This window comes from Tasmannia lanceolata, unplaced genomic scaffold, assembly GCF_043159265.1.
Source record: "Tasmannia lanceolata isolate RefF3 unplaced genomic scaffold, GAP_Taslan_0.1 ptg000008l, whole genome shotgun sequence".
Lineage (NCBI taxonomy): Eukaryota > Viridiplantae > Streptophyta > Magnoliopsida > Canellales > Winteraceae > Tasmannia > Tasmannia lanceolata.
The window spans coordinates 11,244,070-11,260,584 of record NW_027518685.1 but is presented as its reverse complement, the minus strand read 5'-3'; the positions used below and the strand labels follow the sequence as shown (position 1 = coordinate 11,260,584).

Below are 16,515 nucleotides of genomic sequence, written 5' to 3'. Positions count from 1 at the left end.
AATTAGTTGGTTTAATGGATATCAATTAGTAAGCTTCCATATCCCATTTTTCCTCCCAAAGATCAAAAATTTGATTTTTGAATTAAATACGTAAAGTGAGATGCCGACCCCAACTAGTTTGGGACAAAGGCTTTGTTGAGTTGAGTTGAGTTGAGTAAATGTAAAGTGAGATGTGCTAACAAAGCTTCCTAAAAAGAAATCCCAAAAACTCAAACCTTCCAAGCTAGCTAAGACACACATGTAAATTACATTATGGATTTTAAGATAGATTAAATGAGAGCCTTAGATTTTCCAATCCTCTTGATCTCTTGGAAATCAAAGGAGATTGATACCCAAGTGGCATGGTCTACTACCCATATGGGTCCAATCGACGATCCAGAGGATTCGAGGATTGATCCAACGGTCCGAAAGGCTCTGAATCAGAGATCTAGACCGTTGATCTTCGATCGGAGAATCTACGACCAAGATTAAATCACGAAAATACCAGTTCTACCTACCATTGGTGGGGTCGGGCATTAAAAATAGGCAATAAATAGTAGGACAACATGCACTGGTTAGGGATGTCCCATCTCCCAAAACAATATGCGAAGGGCCACGTTAAGGAATACTGGAGACCATGATATACAAGTCGCAGATAGATGATGTGTGGCAATTGAATCAACCACCCATGAAGCTTGTGATGGATACAAAAGAGAGATCTCCCATCTGATGTGTATGAGCCTTCAGATTTTAGGAGGAATTGTTGATACTTTGAATCGTAGCGATAGTAGTACTTGGAAGCACTGTGGTGATTGCGACCACATATCGAACAACTCATAGATGCAAATATTCTTGGGCGTTGGGGGTGTGAGGGAGTTGCAGATGATTGCCGTTGGGGGAGTAGATGGGGTAGGTAATAGCTGATGTTGAGGACCTCCATGTTTAGGATTGTGTAATTTTTGTTGATGATATGGGGGATGCCTCTGCCTTGGTAATGACCATGTCCATGACCACAAGGAGTAGAATAGTAGATCCAGTAGAATAAAGGACCGCGAAATTGTTTAGAAAGGGGACTAAGAACTTTAGGGCTTCTTAAGTGATGAGGAAGATGTCCTAAGCCCATCATATTGCAATAAAAGAATATGCAACTAAATACAGTTCAGAAAATCCTTTTGGAGTGAGAAGAGAGGTCTTAAAAATCTTATACTCATCCCCAAAGCCAGTCAAGGTATAATGAAATCTATTGCATTCTTCAAGGGTTTGCTTGATGGTCACACATTGATCAAAGATATCTCTTATCTTCCATAGGAATTCATATGTGACTACCTATATGTCAATTTTGGATTTCAGCCTACAGTTGCAGGATGCGTTCTTCTGATTGTTGAATACAAAGCTTTAAGGGCATTCTAGAGTTCACAAGTAGAGGTTGTATCTAGAATCTACATTAGAACTTGTGAGAGGGTGAAGTTGATCCATGCAATTTATCTAATGATCCTTGTGTGCTAGGTCTCTTGCTCTAGATTCTTCTCCCATTTCAGTTTTTTAGTGCCAACTCCTTTCTCCTTCACATATATGTTAGTAGCAATAGTGAGTCCCTCAAGATGAGCAAGGATGCCCTAGGCATGGGCAATAGGAGAAGATGACTCTTCTAAAGAAGATAGTTGTTATTTAGTACGCTTTATAGTAACAAAGTTGAGAGAGGATAGGAAACTAAGGAGGGTAAATTAATGGAGGAAGAAAAAGCCATAAGAAAGATCAGTATTTATGAGAGAGATGGATTTTGAATATGGAAAAAAGAATGAGTCTTTGGTTTGCATGAATATAGGTAGTGGTTTTAGAAATTGTGAGTGGGGCAAGGGAGGGGTTTAGAGTTTTGATTAGTTGAGAAGGGGAATCTAGGGTTTGAAAATGAGAAGAGAGGGATTAGGGTTTTCGAATGGAGAAGAGGAGGTTTAGGGTTTGTAGATGGAGAAGGGACTTTGGGTTTTCAAAAGGAAGAAGGGTTTAGGGTATTCAAACGGAGAAGGGGTTTAGACATTACGAATGGAAAAGAAGAGATTTCTTCTTTTTAGGGTTTTAGAGTTTCAAAGGTGGCCAAGGAAGTGAAGGGTTAGGGTTTTCGAATGGAGAAGAGGTGGTTTAGGGTTTGTAGATGGAGAAGAAAAGGGACTCTGGGTTTTCAAAAGGAAGAAGGGTTTAGGTTTTCAAATGGAGAAGGGGTTTAGAGACTACGAATGGAAAAGAAGAGATTTCTTATTTTTAGGGTTTTAGAGTTTCGAAGGTGGCAAAGGAAGTGAGGGATTAGGGTTTCAAATTGAAAGAAATTAAACCCTAGTGCTTTCAAAAGAAGAAATGTGGAACTAGGGTTTTCGAGTGGAAAAAGAGAGATCTAGGGTTGTAAGTGTTTCAAATAGAGAAGAACAGAAGGGAGAATATAGATGGAAAGATGTGAAGAGGATTTTACCTTTTGTCTAAAGAGGAATAAAGTTGGACTTTGAGGGAACCTTGATCTGATACCATGCAAATTTAATGACATGTGCAATTACTTAAATTTCCATTAATGACTAATGAATTCTCTAGCATATATTAAATACATATTGTACCTCTAGCATGCTTATATGAATTATCATGTTGATGTTTTGTTTAAAATGTCTCCTACTTGAGTCTCTTTCATGCCTGGAGCACCATTTCTAGAATCAGATGTCTGATTGACGATTTTTTCTGTATGAATTATCTTATCTCTTTTGTTCTTTGACAATATAGAAACTTGTTGCAAGATGAAGGAGGACATCTGAAGATTGGTGAATATTGGGTTCAGATGCTTTATGAGAAGATACATCTTTTTGAAGAAAACTGTATGTCAACATATCTGAGAGTTGACTGTAATTTTGGCTGAACACTGACTATTTGAATTTGTTAGATTATAGCATTCATTCATTTAGTATTGTTTGTATAGTAGAGTGTTCAGTATAAACCTTGTTTCTTTAAGTATATAATTCCTGTATTTAATGATGCTTTATATAATTCGTGTATTTAATGATGCTTTATATAATTCGTGTATTTAATGATGCTTTCTTTTGTTTAACAGGTCAGAGGGATGACAAGTCTAGCATCAGCTGCAATTCTTTATGTGATACCAAGAAAGATCTACATTCTTTCGCTATAATATTCTATGTGGTAAAAATGACGGAATTTCTTACACTAGAAAAGACAACTTACATTTCTATTTTTGAAGTCCTGCATTGTTAGCATGTTTTTATCTCCTATCTATGTGGGTAGGTTTGATCATGCATCCATTAACGTTCCATTCTTTCCGTGTTCAGTTTAGTCCTATTCCCATGTGATGGACATTTTGATTGATGTCACTGCTATGTGTGTGTACTTGATTATAACATGCACATGTGCATTTATACTACATAAATGCTTATATGTATGTACACATACAATTCAATCTAGATGCAATAAGCAATTTAACCTCACCTCGTCATAGAATTACTGAAAACATTAAATGGAGGTGATAAGCCTCCCCTGTTTTTAGAATGAGATGTGTAAGTTTGTTTTTCTTCCTCTTTGGAACATGTGCTATCTTTTCTAAGTTTCTTCTCCTTGGTTATTCTGATCGGGCCAAAAGATCTAGGTTTTTCCCATTGTTTGTGCGCAGAAACCTTATGAATATACCTGTGCCCTTGCGCCTGTGTGATGTAGACTGTGTACTACCAATATACATGAAATTTGAGTCTTTGTGGCCTTCATGCTGTTCTCATGCCTAAGAATAGTGCCTTCTTTGTGTTCGTGTGGCTCGTATGACCCACTTGCTGCCTCACTTGTTTGGATCTGTTTCTGCGGTCTTCGTGAGTAGTAGATTGCTGCCATCTTTGTGGACTTTCAATTTGCTGCCTTGTTTATGTGTGTGCTGCCCTTTTTTTCTGTCATCTCCCTGCCTCCCTGCTTCTCTATTTGTGTAGATCTGTTGCTGCTCTATTGGTTGCTACCTTCTTTGTGAATTTGAAAGGTTTCTGCCCTAATTGTTGTCTTCATGATGTTCTTGTGACCAATGTTAGTACTTTTCTTTTGTTCGTGCGGGTTTATGACCCACTTGCTGCCTTGTTTGTGTAGATATGTTGCTGCGGTGTTCGAACTGAAATGGGAGGAGAAATGAAAAGAGGAAGATAGTACAGAGAAAAAGTTCATAGGGTTTTCAATAAAAAAAGGGCAGTGATAAATCGACCCCCAAATATCTTAAATCGACCCCCTATGTGTCTTTCTCTCTCCTCTGGCTTAGAGAGAGAAAGATGAGAGAGATAGACACATAGGGGGTCGATTTAAGATATAGGGGAGTCGATTTATCACTCCCCTAAAAAAAACCCGCAACTTTTCTCCCTTTGTATAGCTCATCTCTTTTTTAATGGTACCTCTATATATCTCACCTTAAATATGATGGTCCCTGTTAAAGTATGAAAGATAAATAACGCCTTTCTCCAACAGCTTAAGCTTTTGGAGAAGTTGGTAAGTTAACATGGTATCAGAGCCAATGGTCTCGAGTTCAAACCTCCCGGATAGCAAAAATCCGCATGCGATGGTCGGCCCAAAGTGGGACCACATGTGCCACGTGTTTGCCAAGTGGGCCACACGTGCGGGGGAGTGTTAAAGTATGAGAGATAAATAACGCCTTTGGAGAAGTTGGTAAGTTAACAGTCCCCATCGCTTAAGTTGCGTAAGTGACCTATTTGATGGGCCCCTTTCCATTACATCATTGTAACAGTGTACAAGCAAAGGGAATCAGCACCGTGGCAGCACAAATAAGTTAAAAATAAATGAAGGCATTACATGGCAATAGAGGTGCAACTCGGGTCGGGTTGAGGCCAACCCGACCTGACCCGAGGAACCCAATTTTCCAACCCCAACCCGACCCGACCCGTTTTCCAACCCGACGAGGTTCAACCTGACCCGACCCGAGGAACCCATTTTTTCAACCCGACCCCGACCCGAACTCAAACCGGGATGGAAAAACTCAACCTGATCTTGATCCTGACCCGAACTCAACCCGACCCGGCCCGACTTTTTTCGGGTTGAACCCGACCCGACTTTTTTTCGGGTTGAACCCGGCCTGAGTTGCACCCCTACATGGCATGGGGCTGGGTTACTAGTTTACTACTACCCCAGTGGGTGGTCTCGTTGTTGTGACAGATTGAAAGCATTCCCACTTGATGCAAAACACCGCATTACATTAGCCCATGAGAATCTTCATATATGTTACATGGAATGTTGTAGTTTGATAAGCATTTAACTAATTTTGTTATATACTAGTATGATGAGCACTTAACTAACTACACTATATATAAGTAATACAATAGTTACAAAAGATGGATGCAACACTGATATATATACACACACCCACATACATTCCATAAGTCAACTAAAGTGTTGAATGGTCATCCTATATATCCTGTGACTTTTGGATATCCATACAACAGGTTCCCTACCCATAGAACAAGTTCCTACTCTAAATGTTATTATTTACAGTTGTTCTTATATGAATACAATCCCTTTAATTTGAATAGATTATTTTAGAGGTTGCTGATGGTTGTTTTACTACTTGCATGCTACATTGGCAACTTGTAAATGAAATAGAAGGTTATCACCTTTTCAAAGGAGTTCTCCTGTATAGTTCTTTTATTTGGAGTGTCTTTGTTACAGATGTTAGAAGGGCGGGCCTTACTTCCTAACGTGACCTTTGACATCACAAGTCCGAAATCATTTGATGTTGAACCCAAGTTTAAGCTAAGTCGATGCCCTGTAAGAATTCAACAGTAAGTGTGGTATTTTCATCTCTTCTCACATTCTTTTTTCTCAAAGCATTATTACTTGAATAAATAGTTTATGAATAATTGTCATAACGATGTATAAGAAATTAAAATAATTAAGAATATGGCATATTTTAATAGCCAAAATAGTTTTTTCTTGGAAAAAAATAATTATCAAAAATATATTCTCATGGTATTACAGTATGGGTCCCAAATGTCGAAGTTAATCTATATACCCTTCCTTGAGAGGCTCGTTTGTTGAGTTTGCTTCTCAATGGAAGTGTAAGATGATACCTCCATGGTTTTGCAAGTACGCAAAACCTCTTTGAACGGGTCTACTATTCTCTACAGATATTTTGCACCTTTATTCACCTACGTTGGATATCCAAAATTGTCACTTCTATAAAATTGGACCTACATTACTCGGTCTGATGATTTTAAGTGTTAGCCTCCCCTTTAAAGGCCCTGGAAGATGGTGGGAAAACATATCTAATGACCTGAAAGAAAGTTAGAATGTCGTCTTAATTCGGATCTCTTACTTAACCCCTCCTGAGTGATATTGAGAAATAGCCCCAATTCTCATTGCCCCCGGATCTCTAGCTTAATTATGATTGAACTTAGGGCCCGTTTGGATACCTCATATTTTGTATTTGAATTTGGAATTGAGTTTTGAATACAAAAGGAATAGATCTGCCAGCTCATGTTGAGAGAGAGTACTTCCTACTAGAGGGGTGAGGTTTAGGAGCAAAGAGGGTGAAGGAAACTACCAGATCTGTGAATTTCCAATTACTTATTTCCACAGCATATTTGGAAATCTGATTTTTTTCACTGTCAGTTGCTGATTTGGAAATCCAAGGATTTGATCCGGATCCAACTCACAACACAAAAGGGCTGCAAATGTGAGATCCAAATCAAAATCTTCTCGGCATCCAAATGGGCCCTTATAGATTTAAGAAGCTCAATTGTGGTGGCTCCACCTGAGTGATCTTGAAAAGTGCCACCAATTCCCATCAGCCCTAGATTTCAAATAGAACTATCACCAAAATTATAGATTTAGGGAGTGGATTGATTTTAGATGTCATCTTTCACCTTCATCTACTTGCCACTACTTCCAACCATCCTTAATATCTACGCAGGGTGTTCCTACAAAAGCTGCAGAATACTTTCCATGGACTAGCCCAGGAAAATGGGCTCCCCACTTTTCTGAGTTAAAAAAATTATCTGAGTCATTACTGGATACTCATGATTGTTTAGCTATGTGAATCTGTGGCCACCCAATGGAAAATTCGCAACAGCCATGATGCTTGACCTGATTTTACTACCTCATTAAAATAGAAGCAATTGACATTGAAGGCTTTTCCATTGCACTGAGTTTCTAATCACATGTATTGTGTCAGCCCAAATTATGCTCTTTCCTTCGAATGGGTCCCTAAACTGCAGAGAGAATCCACCAAAAGGTTTCACACACCATTGTTTCACTATCATCATGTTGAAACAAATATTACTTCTCATCCTACATTAACACTAAAACAAATCTTACTTCTCATCCTACATTAACACTAAAACAAATCTTACTTTGTCTCCTCGGGTAACACTATCTTTGCTTTCTATGTTGAATGTCCTTAAACTACAACACTCCTTTACAGACTATCAAACTCCATATTATTTAGATGTGAATGTAGCAATTGTTCTTGGCCCCAACATGGTGGAATGCATCGATAAAATTTTCAACATTTAGCTCCCCAATACTATTAGATGTGAATGTGAAACCCATGGTGTGAAACGTTTTAGTGGATTCTCTCCGCAGTTTATGAACCCATCCAACCGTAGGAAAGTTCATAATTTATCATTCAAAACCAAAAAAGATGTGCCTGTACCAACTGCTCAGGTTTGAAGTTAGAAATTTTGGAGTCCATTGTACCGATGGATCTTGGCCACTACCTGAACTGCATGCATCCATCAAGTTACCCCTTGAAGTACCATCAGAACCTTGACTTCCTAGGTGCTGGGTGCTTCATGGCTCTATCTCCAACAAAGAGTGGAGTGCTTCACAAATTGCCTCAAAGTCTGATTCATCCGCTCCAGTCTTGTTATTTACTAGGAACCACCTACCACTTTCAATTGGGATGATACCCAATTTTGGTGACCAGGTAATACTCATTTGATTATTCAGAAATGAAAATGCAGTTATCAATTCCTCCTAAAGTGTTTTTTTTTCCGAATAATCCGAACTGGAGTAGCTGGCCAGGATGGCTCAACTTGTGCGAGCTTTCGGGGCCCAGGCTGTAACAGAGGGGCGATAGTGAGCCAACAAATTATAAATATGATTTTGATGAAGAAGTCTTATCAAATTATACTCACCCTTCATTTTAACATAATATGCATTTACTACTATAAAGATATTTCCACTCCTCTATATTGCGTTGAACCAGTTTGTAGCTTCTACTTTCTTTCCTCAATTGACAATTAGATGAGCTGTATTTCTTATCAACATAGCAAACGGCATAACAACATGGATTATGGTTAAAAAATAAAGCATAACAATATGGATTAAATGTTCTGTGGGGACATTGGACCTACCATTCATAAAAACAATTTGTTTGTCACCATGCTTTTACCATTTCTTCCTTTCTACAGCTAGATCCTCAAACACACTTTACCTGCATGGGACTCCGCACTGCAATTTCTCCATAATATGTTTTTATTTTATTTTATTATTGTGCAGGTTGATACGATCGTGCTTGAAACCAGAGCCTTCTGAAAGGCCAACAACATTTGCGTCTGTTATAGAAATATTAGAAGAAGAATCCATGTCCTTATCCAAACCTGGTTGCCCGGTCTGCTAAAAGGTTGCTCCAGTAAGTAGGTATGCGAATTACTATATGATGAGTTAATTTATAAATGTGGACTGCTTGAGATCAGATGCGCAACATTGATAATTTACAGACTTTACATTGTAATTAGGAGCTTGCACATATGTAAAAGTAAAACTCCCATACACTTTAAACTCGTATACTATATTCTCTTGGAATTGTGGAGTCACCATTTCAAATATAGAGGATTTTAATCTTATGTTACTGAATTGAGAGAATTTAGTATTTCATTTGGGAAGTCAAATCTGTTCAGGTGTACCAAAAAACTTATTAGATGATAGACTCAATCCTTTGACACTACCACACTAAATGGTTCTCAGAGTTCTCACTACCATGGTTTTGAACTACCTCCGACACATCTTTATTATGGCCGACATGTCTGAATTTCCATGGGGTCCAAAGTTCAACGTAAGTCCGGACCGAATTCTTAAGTTTGACTCCTTGCATGCACCCGTATAACCAAAAAAATTCATATATCCAAGAAATATTAATCCTCATTTGATTAATAAGACGAGGAAGTAGAAAAGTAAAAGCAATGGCACAATCTTCAACTTTCAAAGCACGTGAAACATCTATGTTTAGAATGAACCTACTGCTCGAGACTGCACATGTCACTACTAGTTGTTTGATCTTGTTTAACCATTATGGATAGTTATATTGCTTATGTGATGGTTTCTAATTCTATATCTGTGCTTATTCTAGCATTTTGTGAAGTTTTTTTTTTTGAATGGTAAAACCTTTTTTTTCTAATGGTAAATCCATGATAGCATTTCCCGAAGTTTCATCTTAAATTTCTCTTGTTTGAATGGTTTACCAGAAACTTGTATGATTTTTACAAGATTTCCATATATTTCTATAAACTTCAAAATGGATTACTTCGACTTCCGTGGGACTGATGTTTGAACTGAAATAGATGTTTGAATCCTTGAAGAAGTCAAGTGTTTGTTACTCAAACTTCCGGAGGGATGCAAATCAGGACTGGTGATATGGCTACTAAGCAAAGGGTTGAGAGGAAAACTTGTATTGTATTTCTCCCTTGTAAAGGTGTATTTTGACAATCATGAGGGGAAATTGGGAAGTTTATGAGACAGGATGCTGTCAGTAAGTAGAGAACCTGTTCAGGGGATATAGGAACAATAAACATAAAAGAGCAACTGATAAGAAAATCTGAGAGTAATTACGTATTGACTTGAAAGCTTAGGGTACTAACACACTCCTATATGGGTAGATGGGATGGATATGATTCTAGGTCCTATAAAGTTGTGGAAGTAGTATCCATTTAACAAGGACTATTTAATGAAAGTTATGTTTAGTTTTGTCCCAATCAATCATCCAAGTAGGATTTGCTTTATATTTTCTGTAGTTAATTACATGAGAGGGTAGATCTTTAATTTCTTGTATATGATTTTGCAAAACACATTTTTGGAGCAAGCTGCTGTGTTGGGAGGATGTTCAATCATGTATACCTATCACCCTCTATTAGGAAAAAGCTCTTAGGATCAGCTCATCTCTATATTGCTGACAGACATACAAACAAAAGAAACTCCAATTTGCCTTTTACTTGAACCCATATCCTGTTATTGGCCTATTTTCACGGGATTGCTAGTGCTAGACGAAGAGGGAATCATATTAGCATCATCCAAGTAGACGGAATCAGATGCGAGGATAAGGAATCCATTATCAAGGTGATTTTGAATTTCTGCCATGAACTTTATTCTTTTGAAGCTGTGGAGTGCCCTAGGCGGGGGTGGAGTTTAGTGAGATTGGTGAGGCTGACAGTGTTGATTTAGAAAATCCATTTGATGATGAAGAAGAGATCAGGGTTGGTATGTTTTCTTTGATAAGTGACCGTGCCCGAGGGCCTAATGGATTCTGCTTAGCTTTCTTCCAGTGTTGTTGGGATGCAATCAAGGGGGATGTTTATACTTTCTTTCGATAATTTTATGAGAGCTTGGCGCTTGACATGAGTACAGATGCAACTTTCATTGCCCTAATCTCTAAAGTCAAGGTGATGCGGATTGTAGGCCCAATAAGAGGCATATTTGCCCATTAGGATTCCTAGGCATTTATTTACATGTTATTTAGTTTCTAGGATTTTATTTCCGTGTTATTTAAGTTTTAAGGCTTCTATTTATTTCCATGGAATTTTAGTTCCATTGCCTATATATAGGCCTTATGTAGTAGAGATTATTAGTTTTTTTACAAATAAAGATTTCTCCCCTCTAAAGAAGTCTTCTTCCTCCCTATTCTCTTCTATTCTACTCCTTCTATTCTCTTCTTCCTCTTTTCTTCTTCCCTTCTTCTCCTCTTTCTTTCATTTCTCTCCCCAGTCATACATCACAAGGGGCCGGATAAAGTTGCAGATTTCAGACCAATTAGCTTGGTGGAATGTTTATATAAAGTCCTCGCTAAAGACTTGGCAGATAGACCGACAAATGTGTTTCACAAGTTTTGAGCTGTACACTAAGCAGAGCTTAACTACAAGAAATGAAACATTAGGATCTGCACTCGGAAACCTGCATCATTTTAAGGCATACCGTTATTTATCCAAGTATAGGGATCTTTTCTAAAAACATTATATTTAAGAATTTTGACAAATTTAATTAATAATTTGTTTGTGAGGAACTGTTTTGGGCCTGTCTTTGCTTCAACTTTTTGATGAAGAGGTCTGAATAATGAAAATATTCTGAAAGCATGGGTCACAACAATGCTGTGCAGATTGCATTTCACATGGAATGATATCAACAGTTTATTTCTATTCTGAAAGCATGGGTCACAACAATGCTGTGCAGATTGCATTTCACATTGAATGATACCAACAGTTTATTGTTTTCTTATCTGAGAAGATTCCAACCTAAGATTAAAATTTTATTATTTAATATAACTATGCTTAGTATTTAATTATGAGTATTTTATGTAACCCTGCTTAGTATTTAATTATGAGAATAATTCTATACTGAACTATACACTGGAACTCGCTGTATACACTATCTCTACAATCACACTAGGGTGAATGCCCATCAACCGATGACTGTTTGATTGATAGCCCATATCTTGGATAATCCAAATCCTAAAAATATCACCAATATCTTGATCCTAACCATCAGATCAATGGACCTTTTGGTGCACTGTCGCTCACAGGTGACTGATCAAATCAGATGGTGATTGGTATGATAGATCCCAAAGTTGATACTTTAATTATTCCATCCTGATCAAATGGTTCGTCCCACTCATCGGATTGTAGAGATGGTTAATGCTCTGAGATTCGATGTATACTTTTTTTTATGAATAATGATGAAATTTATTGCCAAATACATTCAGTGTATACTTCTCTTCTTCATATTTTTTGGTCCTGGGAGCTGGGACAGGAGATATTCTAGATACCCAATCCTGATTATGAATTGCCAAACCAAAGTATTCCTATTTCTCCATTTTCACATTCAGATTAATAGGAAAAATGAGAAATAAAGTAAGCATTTTGTTATTGGCCGAAATGACATGCAGGAAGTGGGTGTGGATTTGCTCTCCAACCTTTTGATTTAGTAACCTTTTGATTCTTGCAAGCAACAGCCATTCACCTCTCTGTATATACAATGCCTTTAATTTTTCGTTTTCTTTTGTACTCAACCGTCACCCTCACCTTCCAAATACAGTTTTAATATAATCTTGAGATGCTATAAGTGAGAGTATGTTAATCAGGATTCCTCATAAAGTGATATAGTCATGTTTACCAAACTTTAAGATGGATTTTTGTATTGGCGTATTGGCTTTTACATATGCATAGATTTAGCATATCAGCCAAGGGAATCATTTCAAGTAGATTTTAATATAATGATGTTTAGTAAACTTTAAGATGATGCATGGATCAAACTGTTCATCCAGTGGGCCCCACATTAGTCATACTAATGGTCAATCACAACCGTTCATTCGGTGGACTTTTGCACATTAAACGTGAATTTCTGACCCTTTTTATTTAAAAATTTGATTGTAGGCCGATGATTGGAGAGGATCGACCCGTGCAATGCAATATGTGGACTCTTTTATCGAAGTGGGGTGACACATTGGATAGTTCAAGGTGCACTTGCCACATCTAGCAAAGATTGAATTGTAGCCGTAGATTGGGTTGATGTGATGGGATACCGGAAGAGTCCTCAAAGAAAATACTAGTTGAGCTCATATGTTTAGGTTGTAGATTATTAGTGAACGTAGCGGCTAATACTTTGTGAAATTTGCCTGCAACATAAAAACTATGAGATGTGACCCATCCCTAAAAAAAATATGGAATTGCCATGTTACCGATAAAAACTACTGTCAAACATCATATAGAATATATATGGGCCCCATCTTTATGCTTTCTAATCTTTCTTAAGAAAAGGGAAATTATATATTCGCCCCCTTTTCTTACCCGGGCCACCTCCTTCTAGTGTAAAAAGAGTAATCATAAATATGCTAGATGGGGGTGGCTCGGGCAAGAAAACTGGGCGAATATATCACTTCAATATAAAAACCCTTGTAGCGTTAGGTGACCCACGAAAACGAATAATTTCGTGTAGTAATAGGTGTTCCATATCTTATCATTTGTCTAGACATATCTCGAAGCGAGCTCTCCCCATGCCGAGCCATGTGCCCCCCCCTTTGTTTAATCCACAAGAAATTCTCTCTCTCTCTCTCTCTCTCTCTCCACAGTTCTCATGCATAAATTTGTCCATGCCCTTTGGGGACTCAAATCAACCACAATTTGAAAAGAACTCATCACCCATCAAATGCCGCTACAAATGAATCGTTCTAACTACTAACTAGTCTCTCTCTCTCTCTCTCTCTCTCTCTCTCTCTCTCTCTCAACCACAGCTCTTCATGGGAAACACTGCTTCTTGTTCTCCTTCCATTATTTGTGGTAGAGAGTTTAAAGTTTTATTCAGTGATGGCAGAGTTGAAGAGTACAAGTGGCCAATTAAAGCAGCTGAGCTAATGCTAGAGAACCCAAGACAATTTGTCTGTGACTTGACTGATCTCAAGGTGGGCCGCCGGATTCCCGGCCTGGCTGCCGACGAAGATCTTGAGCCACGTAGGTTTTACTTCCTTCTTCCAATGGAGATGATCTATTCAGTTCTTACTAATGAAGATATGGTCTCGCTCTCAAACAAGGCCTCAAAAGCAATGAAGCAAGGAGGTTCTAAGAACATTGGAAGGATCTTTCCAGTCTTTAGTGAGTTTTGCATGTTCCCTTCTGAAGTCAAGCCAGTGAATGATCTGGTCATTAGATATTCGGACTCGAACGAGAGATTCTCAAGGCAGGGTTCATGGAGACCCTCATTGGACACCATAGTTGAGACTCCACAGAGGATTTGATCCATCATCCATGTGTAGAGAAACTAAGGTTACTTTCTCTTCTTTGAAGTGGACTTCATTGTAATTTTGGTCGAAGACTTTGACCCAGATATCTAAATTCATCTCTTTCATGGTCTTGGTGTAGGAAATTAATTTGAGATGCTGCTCTTAGTAGATACTATATAATTCTGAAATCAGAAGCAAAGAGGAGGCCTAACACCAAATTTTCGTTAGTTTTTTTTCTTTTATAATGAAGATTTGAAAGAACCATGAAAACTTCTTTTATTTGAAAAACTAATTGGGATAGCGTTTTATCGTTACAAAATAGGAGTTACAGTGTTGGTCGCAGTGAGTTGAATAATAACATGTGAGAGTGCTTTGATGAGTTGAAGTCAGTGTGATATTTGTCGAGTGCATGTCTTGTTTTAGATCAATGGGTAAAGTGTTGGAAATATAACGTGAAAATGTAGGTTTTTTGAAAAACCTTGTGTGAATGTTATTTTATTAAAAATAAAACTTCGACTAACCATCTCAATCCTTCATACTATGCCGTGAAAAACTTTTGGTCCCTTTCGGAGCCCTCTTTCCACCAACCCATCCCTCGTTCTCTCGAAAATTTTAGGCCTATTAACATCTCTCTCTATGAAGAACCGTCTGAGGATTCAATTCTTGGAAGACAGGACAATGAAAGAGAAATTCAGAAAGTCCCGACATAATATCAACAATTTTCTGAGGGAAATCCTCTCTGAGATCTTATCTAGACTGCCCATCAAGGCACTGTCACAATGCAGGTTCTTATGCAAGCTCGGGCTATGTGTAATGAAGGATCGTATAGTTTTCCCACTATGCACCTCCACAATCCAACAAGAAAAATCCCAGTTTCATTCTACGCTATAGAAGCCTCGCTTTGACTATCCCTATCTGCTAGAATACTATTCTTGTGACATACGCAATGCTGTAGCCCCAATCAACACCCAATTTACTCGTATGAAGCTCTCCTATGATATCATGGTATCTTGTAATGGCTTTCTATACTTGACTGAATCCCAGTCCCATGAGCCGGAAGCCACCAAACGTATGGGTGACCGAGTTATATCAGGTTTTATCATGATCCTGAAATTGATGAATCTAAGGTGATAAGAATGTTGTATTCAAATATTGATTATTCGTGTAAATCCGACCCATATATTGTTTTGGAATGCTAGGATGGAGGAAGATTGGACATGTCCCTCGCCCATTTGACATGGTTTTTTTGGTCACTGACATCTGTCAATATGGCCCTTCATTGGGCCACCAATATTCATATCAGTCAGGCCTCTATACAATCAACCGTTGCCTTTGATGCTAGGGATGAGAAGTTCAGACTAGTGCCAAATACTGACTCTGGCTTTGTATCTCGGCCTCCTGTAGTGTTTAGAGGATTTCTGTCTATAATTGATATGTTGGATATTTTATTTAGATATGGGTGATGAAGCAGGAATCGTGGACTAAAGAAATCAGTATCCACTTGGATACACCTTTGTTTATAGGAATTTGAAAACATTATGTATTTGGAAGGATGGGGAAATGCTACTATGGTCTTCGAAAAATTTCATTTCTTACTCTATAGAAACAAAGGAGTTTAGGACAGTTGAATTTCACATGCTCCCATAGAGCTTTGGCACAATTACTCAATGTTGGAAGCCTTATTTCGCTCAGGGAAAATATTAGTGGAAGTGAAAATAGGAAAGAAGTAAAAAGAGCAGGCCAAGCAGCATGTCACTAGGACAGGAAGATGGGGTACAACCTTGTAAGAGTATAGATTGCACAAGAGTAGATTGTGCAATCTATACTCAAGCAAAAATTCAATTTGAAACACTGGCTACAAGAGTATAGAGTGCACCCAGTTGCAACACCAGGGGGCTCAGGCGTTATTTGTTCCCGAGATTTGATCGATGTCCAAGTGCTTTCATGTTTTCTCCATTTTTGTGATATTTTGGTGTTAGGTAGTATTCTGAGTTATCAAGAACTTCAGCTGTATCCCAAGTCCAAACCTTTTCTTTTCAGTTCTGTCAGTGCACAACACGGTGGTTCATGATGATTTTATGTTTTTAGTTGGGAGTGATCGATGGATGATTAAAACTATTTGATAAGAGGACTTTTGGAGTACTGCAAATTGCTGGTTTAATAGAAAAAAAAAATGATTAGCTATAGTTTGTAATCAAATGAATGGTTTGGATCATCCAAACAATGTGGGCCCACTGTATTTCTACCGACGGATTATATAACGTTATCTACTCGATCGAGTAGGAAATGTAATCCCATATTGATCTATCTTGTAAAACATGAAGGGATATGCACTCTGCATAAGGAAATCTCATGAGAGGGAATTCATCATGAGAGAGGAAGGGTTAGAGATTCTAATGTTTTCTCATTGAGAAAAGGAAAAGGATTACGGCCCTAAGGAGTTTTGGGATCTATGGTTTGATCTTTATTTTTTACTTTGTAATTTGGCTATTGCTTCTCAAATTACCACTCTTTTTCACTTATAT

General features: G+C 38.0%; 2 protein-coding genes across 5 annotated transcripts in view; both read left to right on the top strand.

The window, feature by feature from the left end:
• The window catches only part of LOC143884344 (serine/threonine-protein kinase 12-like), a 30,997-nt gene extending 18,011 nt beyond the window's left edge, over nt 1-12,986 (top strand). For 2 of the 4 annotated variants that reach the window (XM_077387855.1, XM_077387853.1), the window contains 5 exons: nt 2,743-2,834; nt 3,068-3,156; nt 5,677-5,789; nt 8,509-8,649; nt 12,648-12,986. In XM_077387855.1, the coding sequence (XP_077243970.1) occupies nt 2,743-2,834; nt 3,068-3,156; nt 5,677-5,789; nt 8,509-8,629 (415 nt within the window). In that variant the 3' untranslated portion in view covers nt 8,630-8,649; nt 12,648-12,986. Of the gene's footprint in view, nt 1-2,742; nt 2,862-3,067; nt 3,157-5,676; nt 5,790-8,508; nt 8,650-12,647 lie in introns of all 4 variants that reach the window. The other 2 variants (XM_077387854.1, XM_077387852.1) reach the window with 1 other exon arrangement.
• A 524-nt stretch (nt 12,987-13,510) lies between these two features.
• LOC143882722 (DUF4228 domain protein) lies at nt 13,511-14,005 on the top strand. Its single transcript, XM_077386159.1, has one exon. It carries the CDS (start codon nt 13,511-13,513, stop codon nt 14,003-14,005), a length of 495 nt encoding a protein of 164 aa, XP_077242274.1.
• Nucleotides 14,006-16,515: the final 2,510 nt, after the last annotated feature.

Coding starts and splice junctions, on each gene's coding strand:
- LOC143882722 (XM_077386159.1), top strand. CDS start 13,511: ATGGGAAACACTGCTTCTTGTTCTCCTTCCATTATTTGTGGTAGAGAG.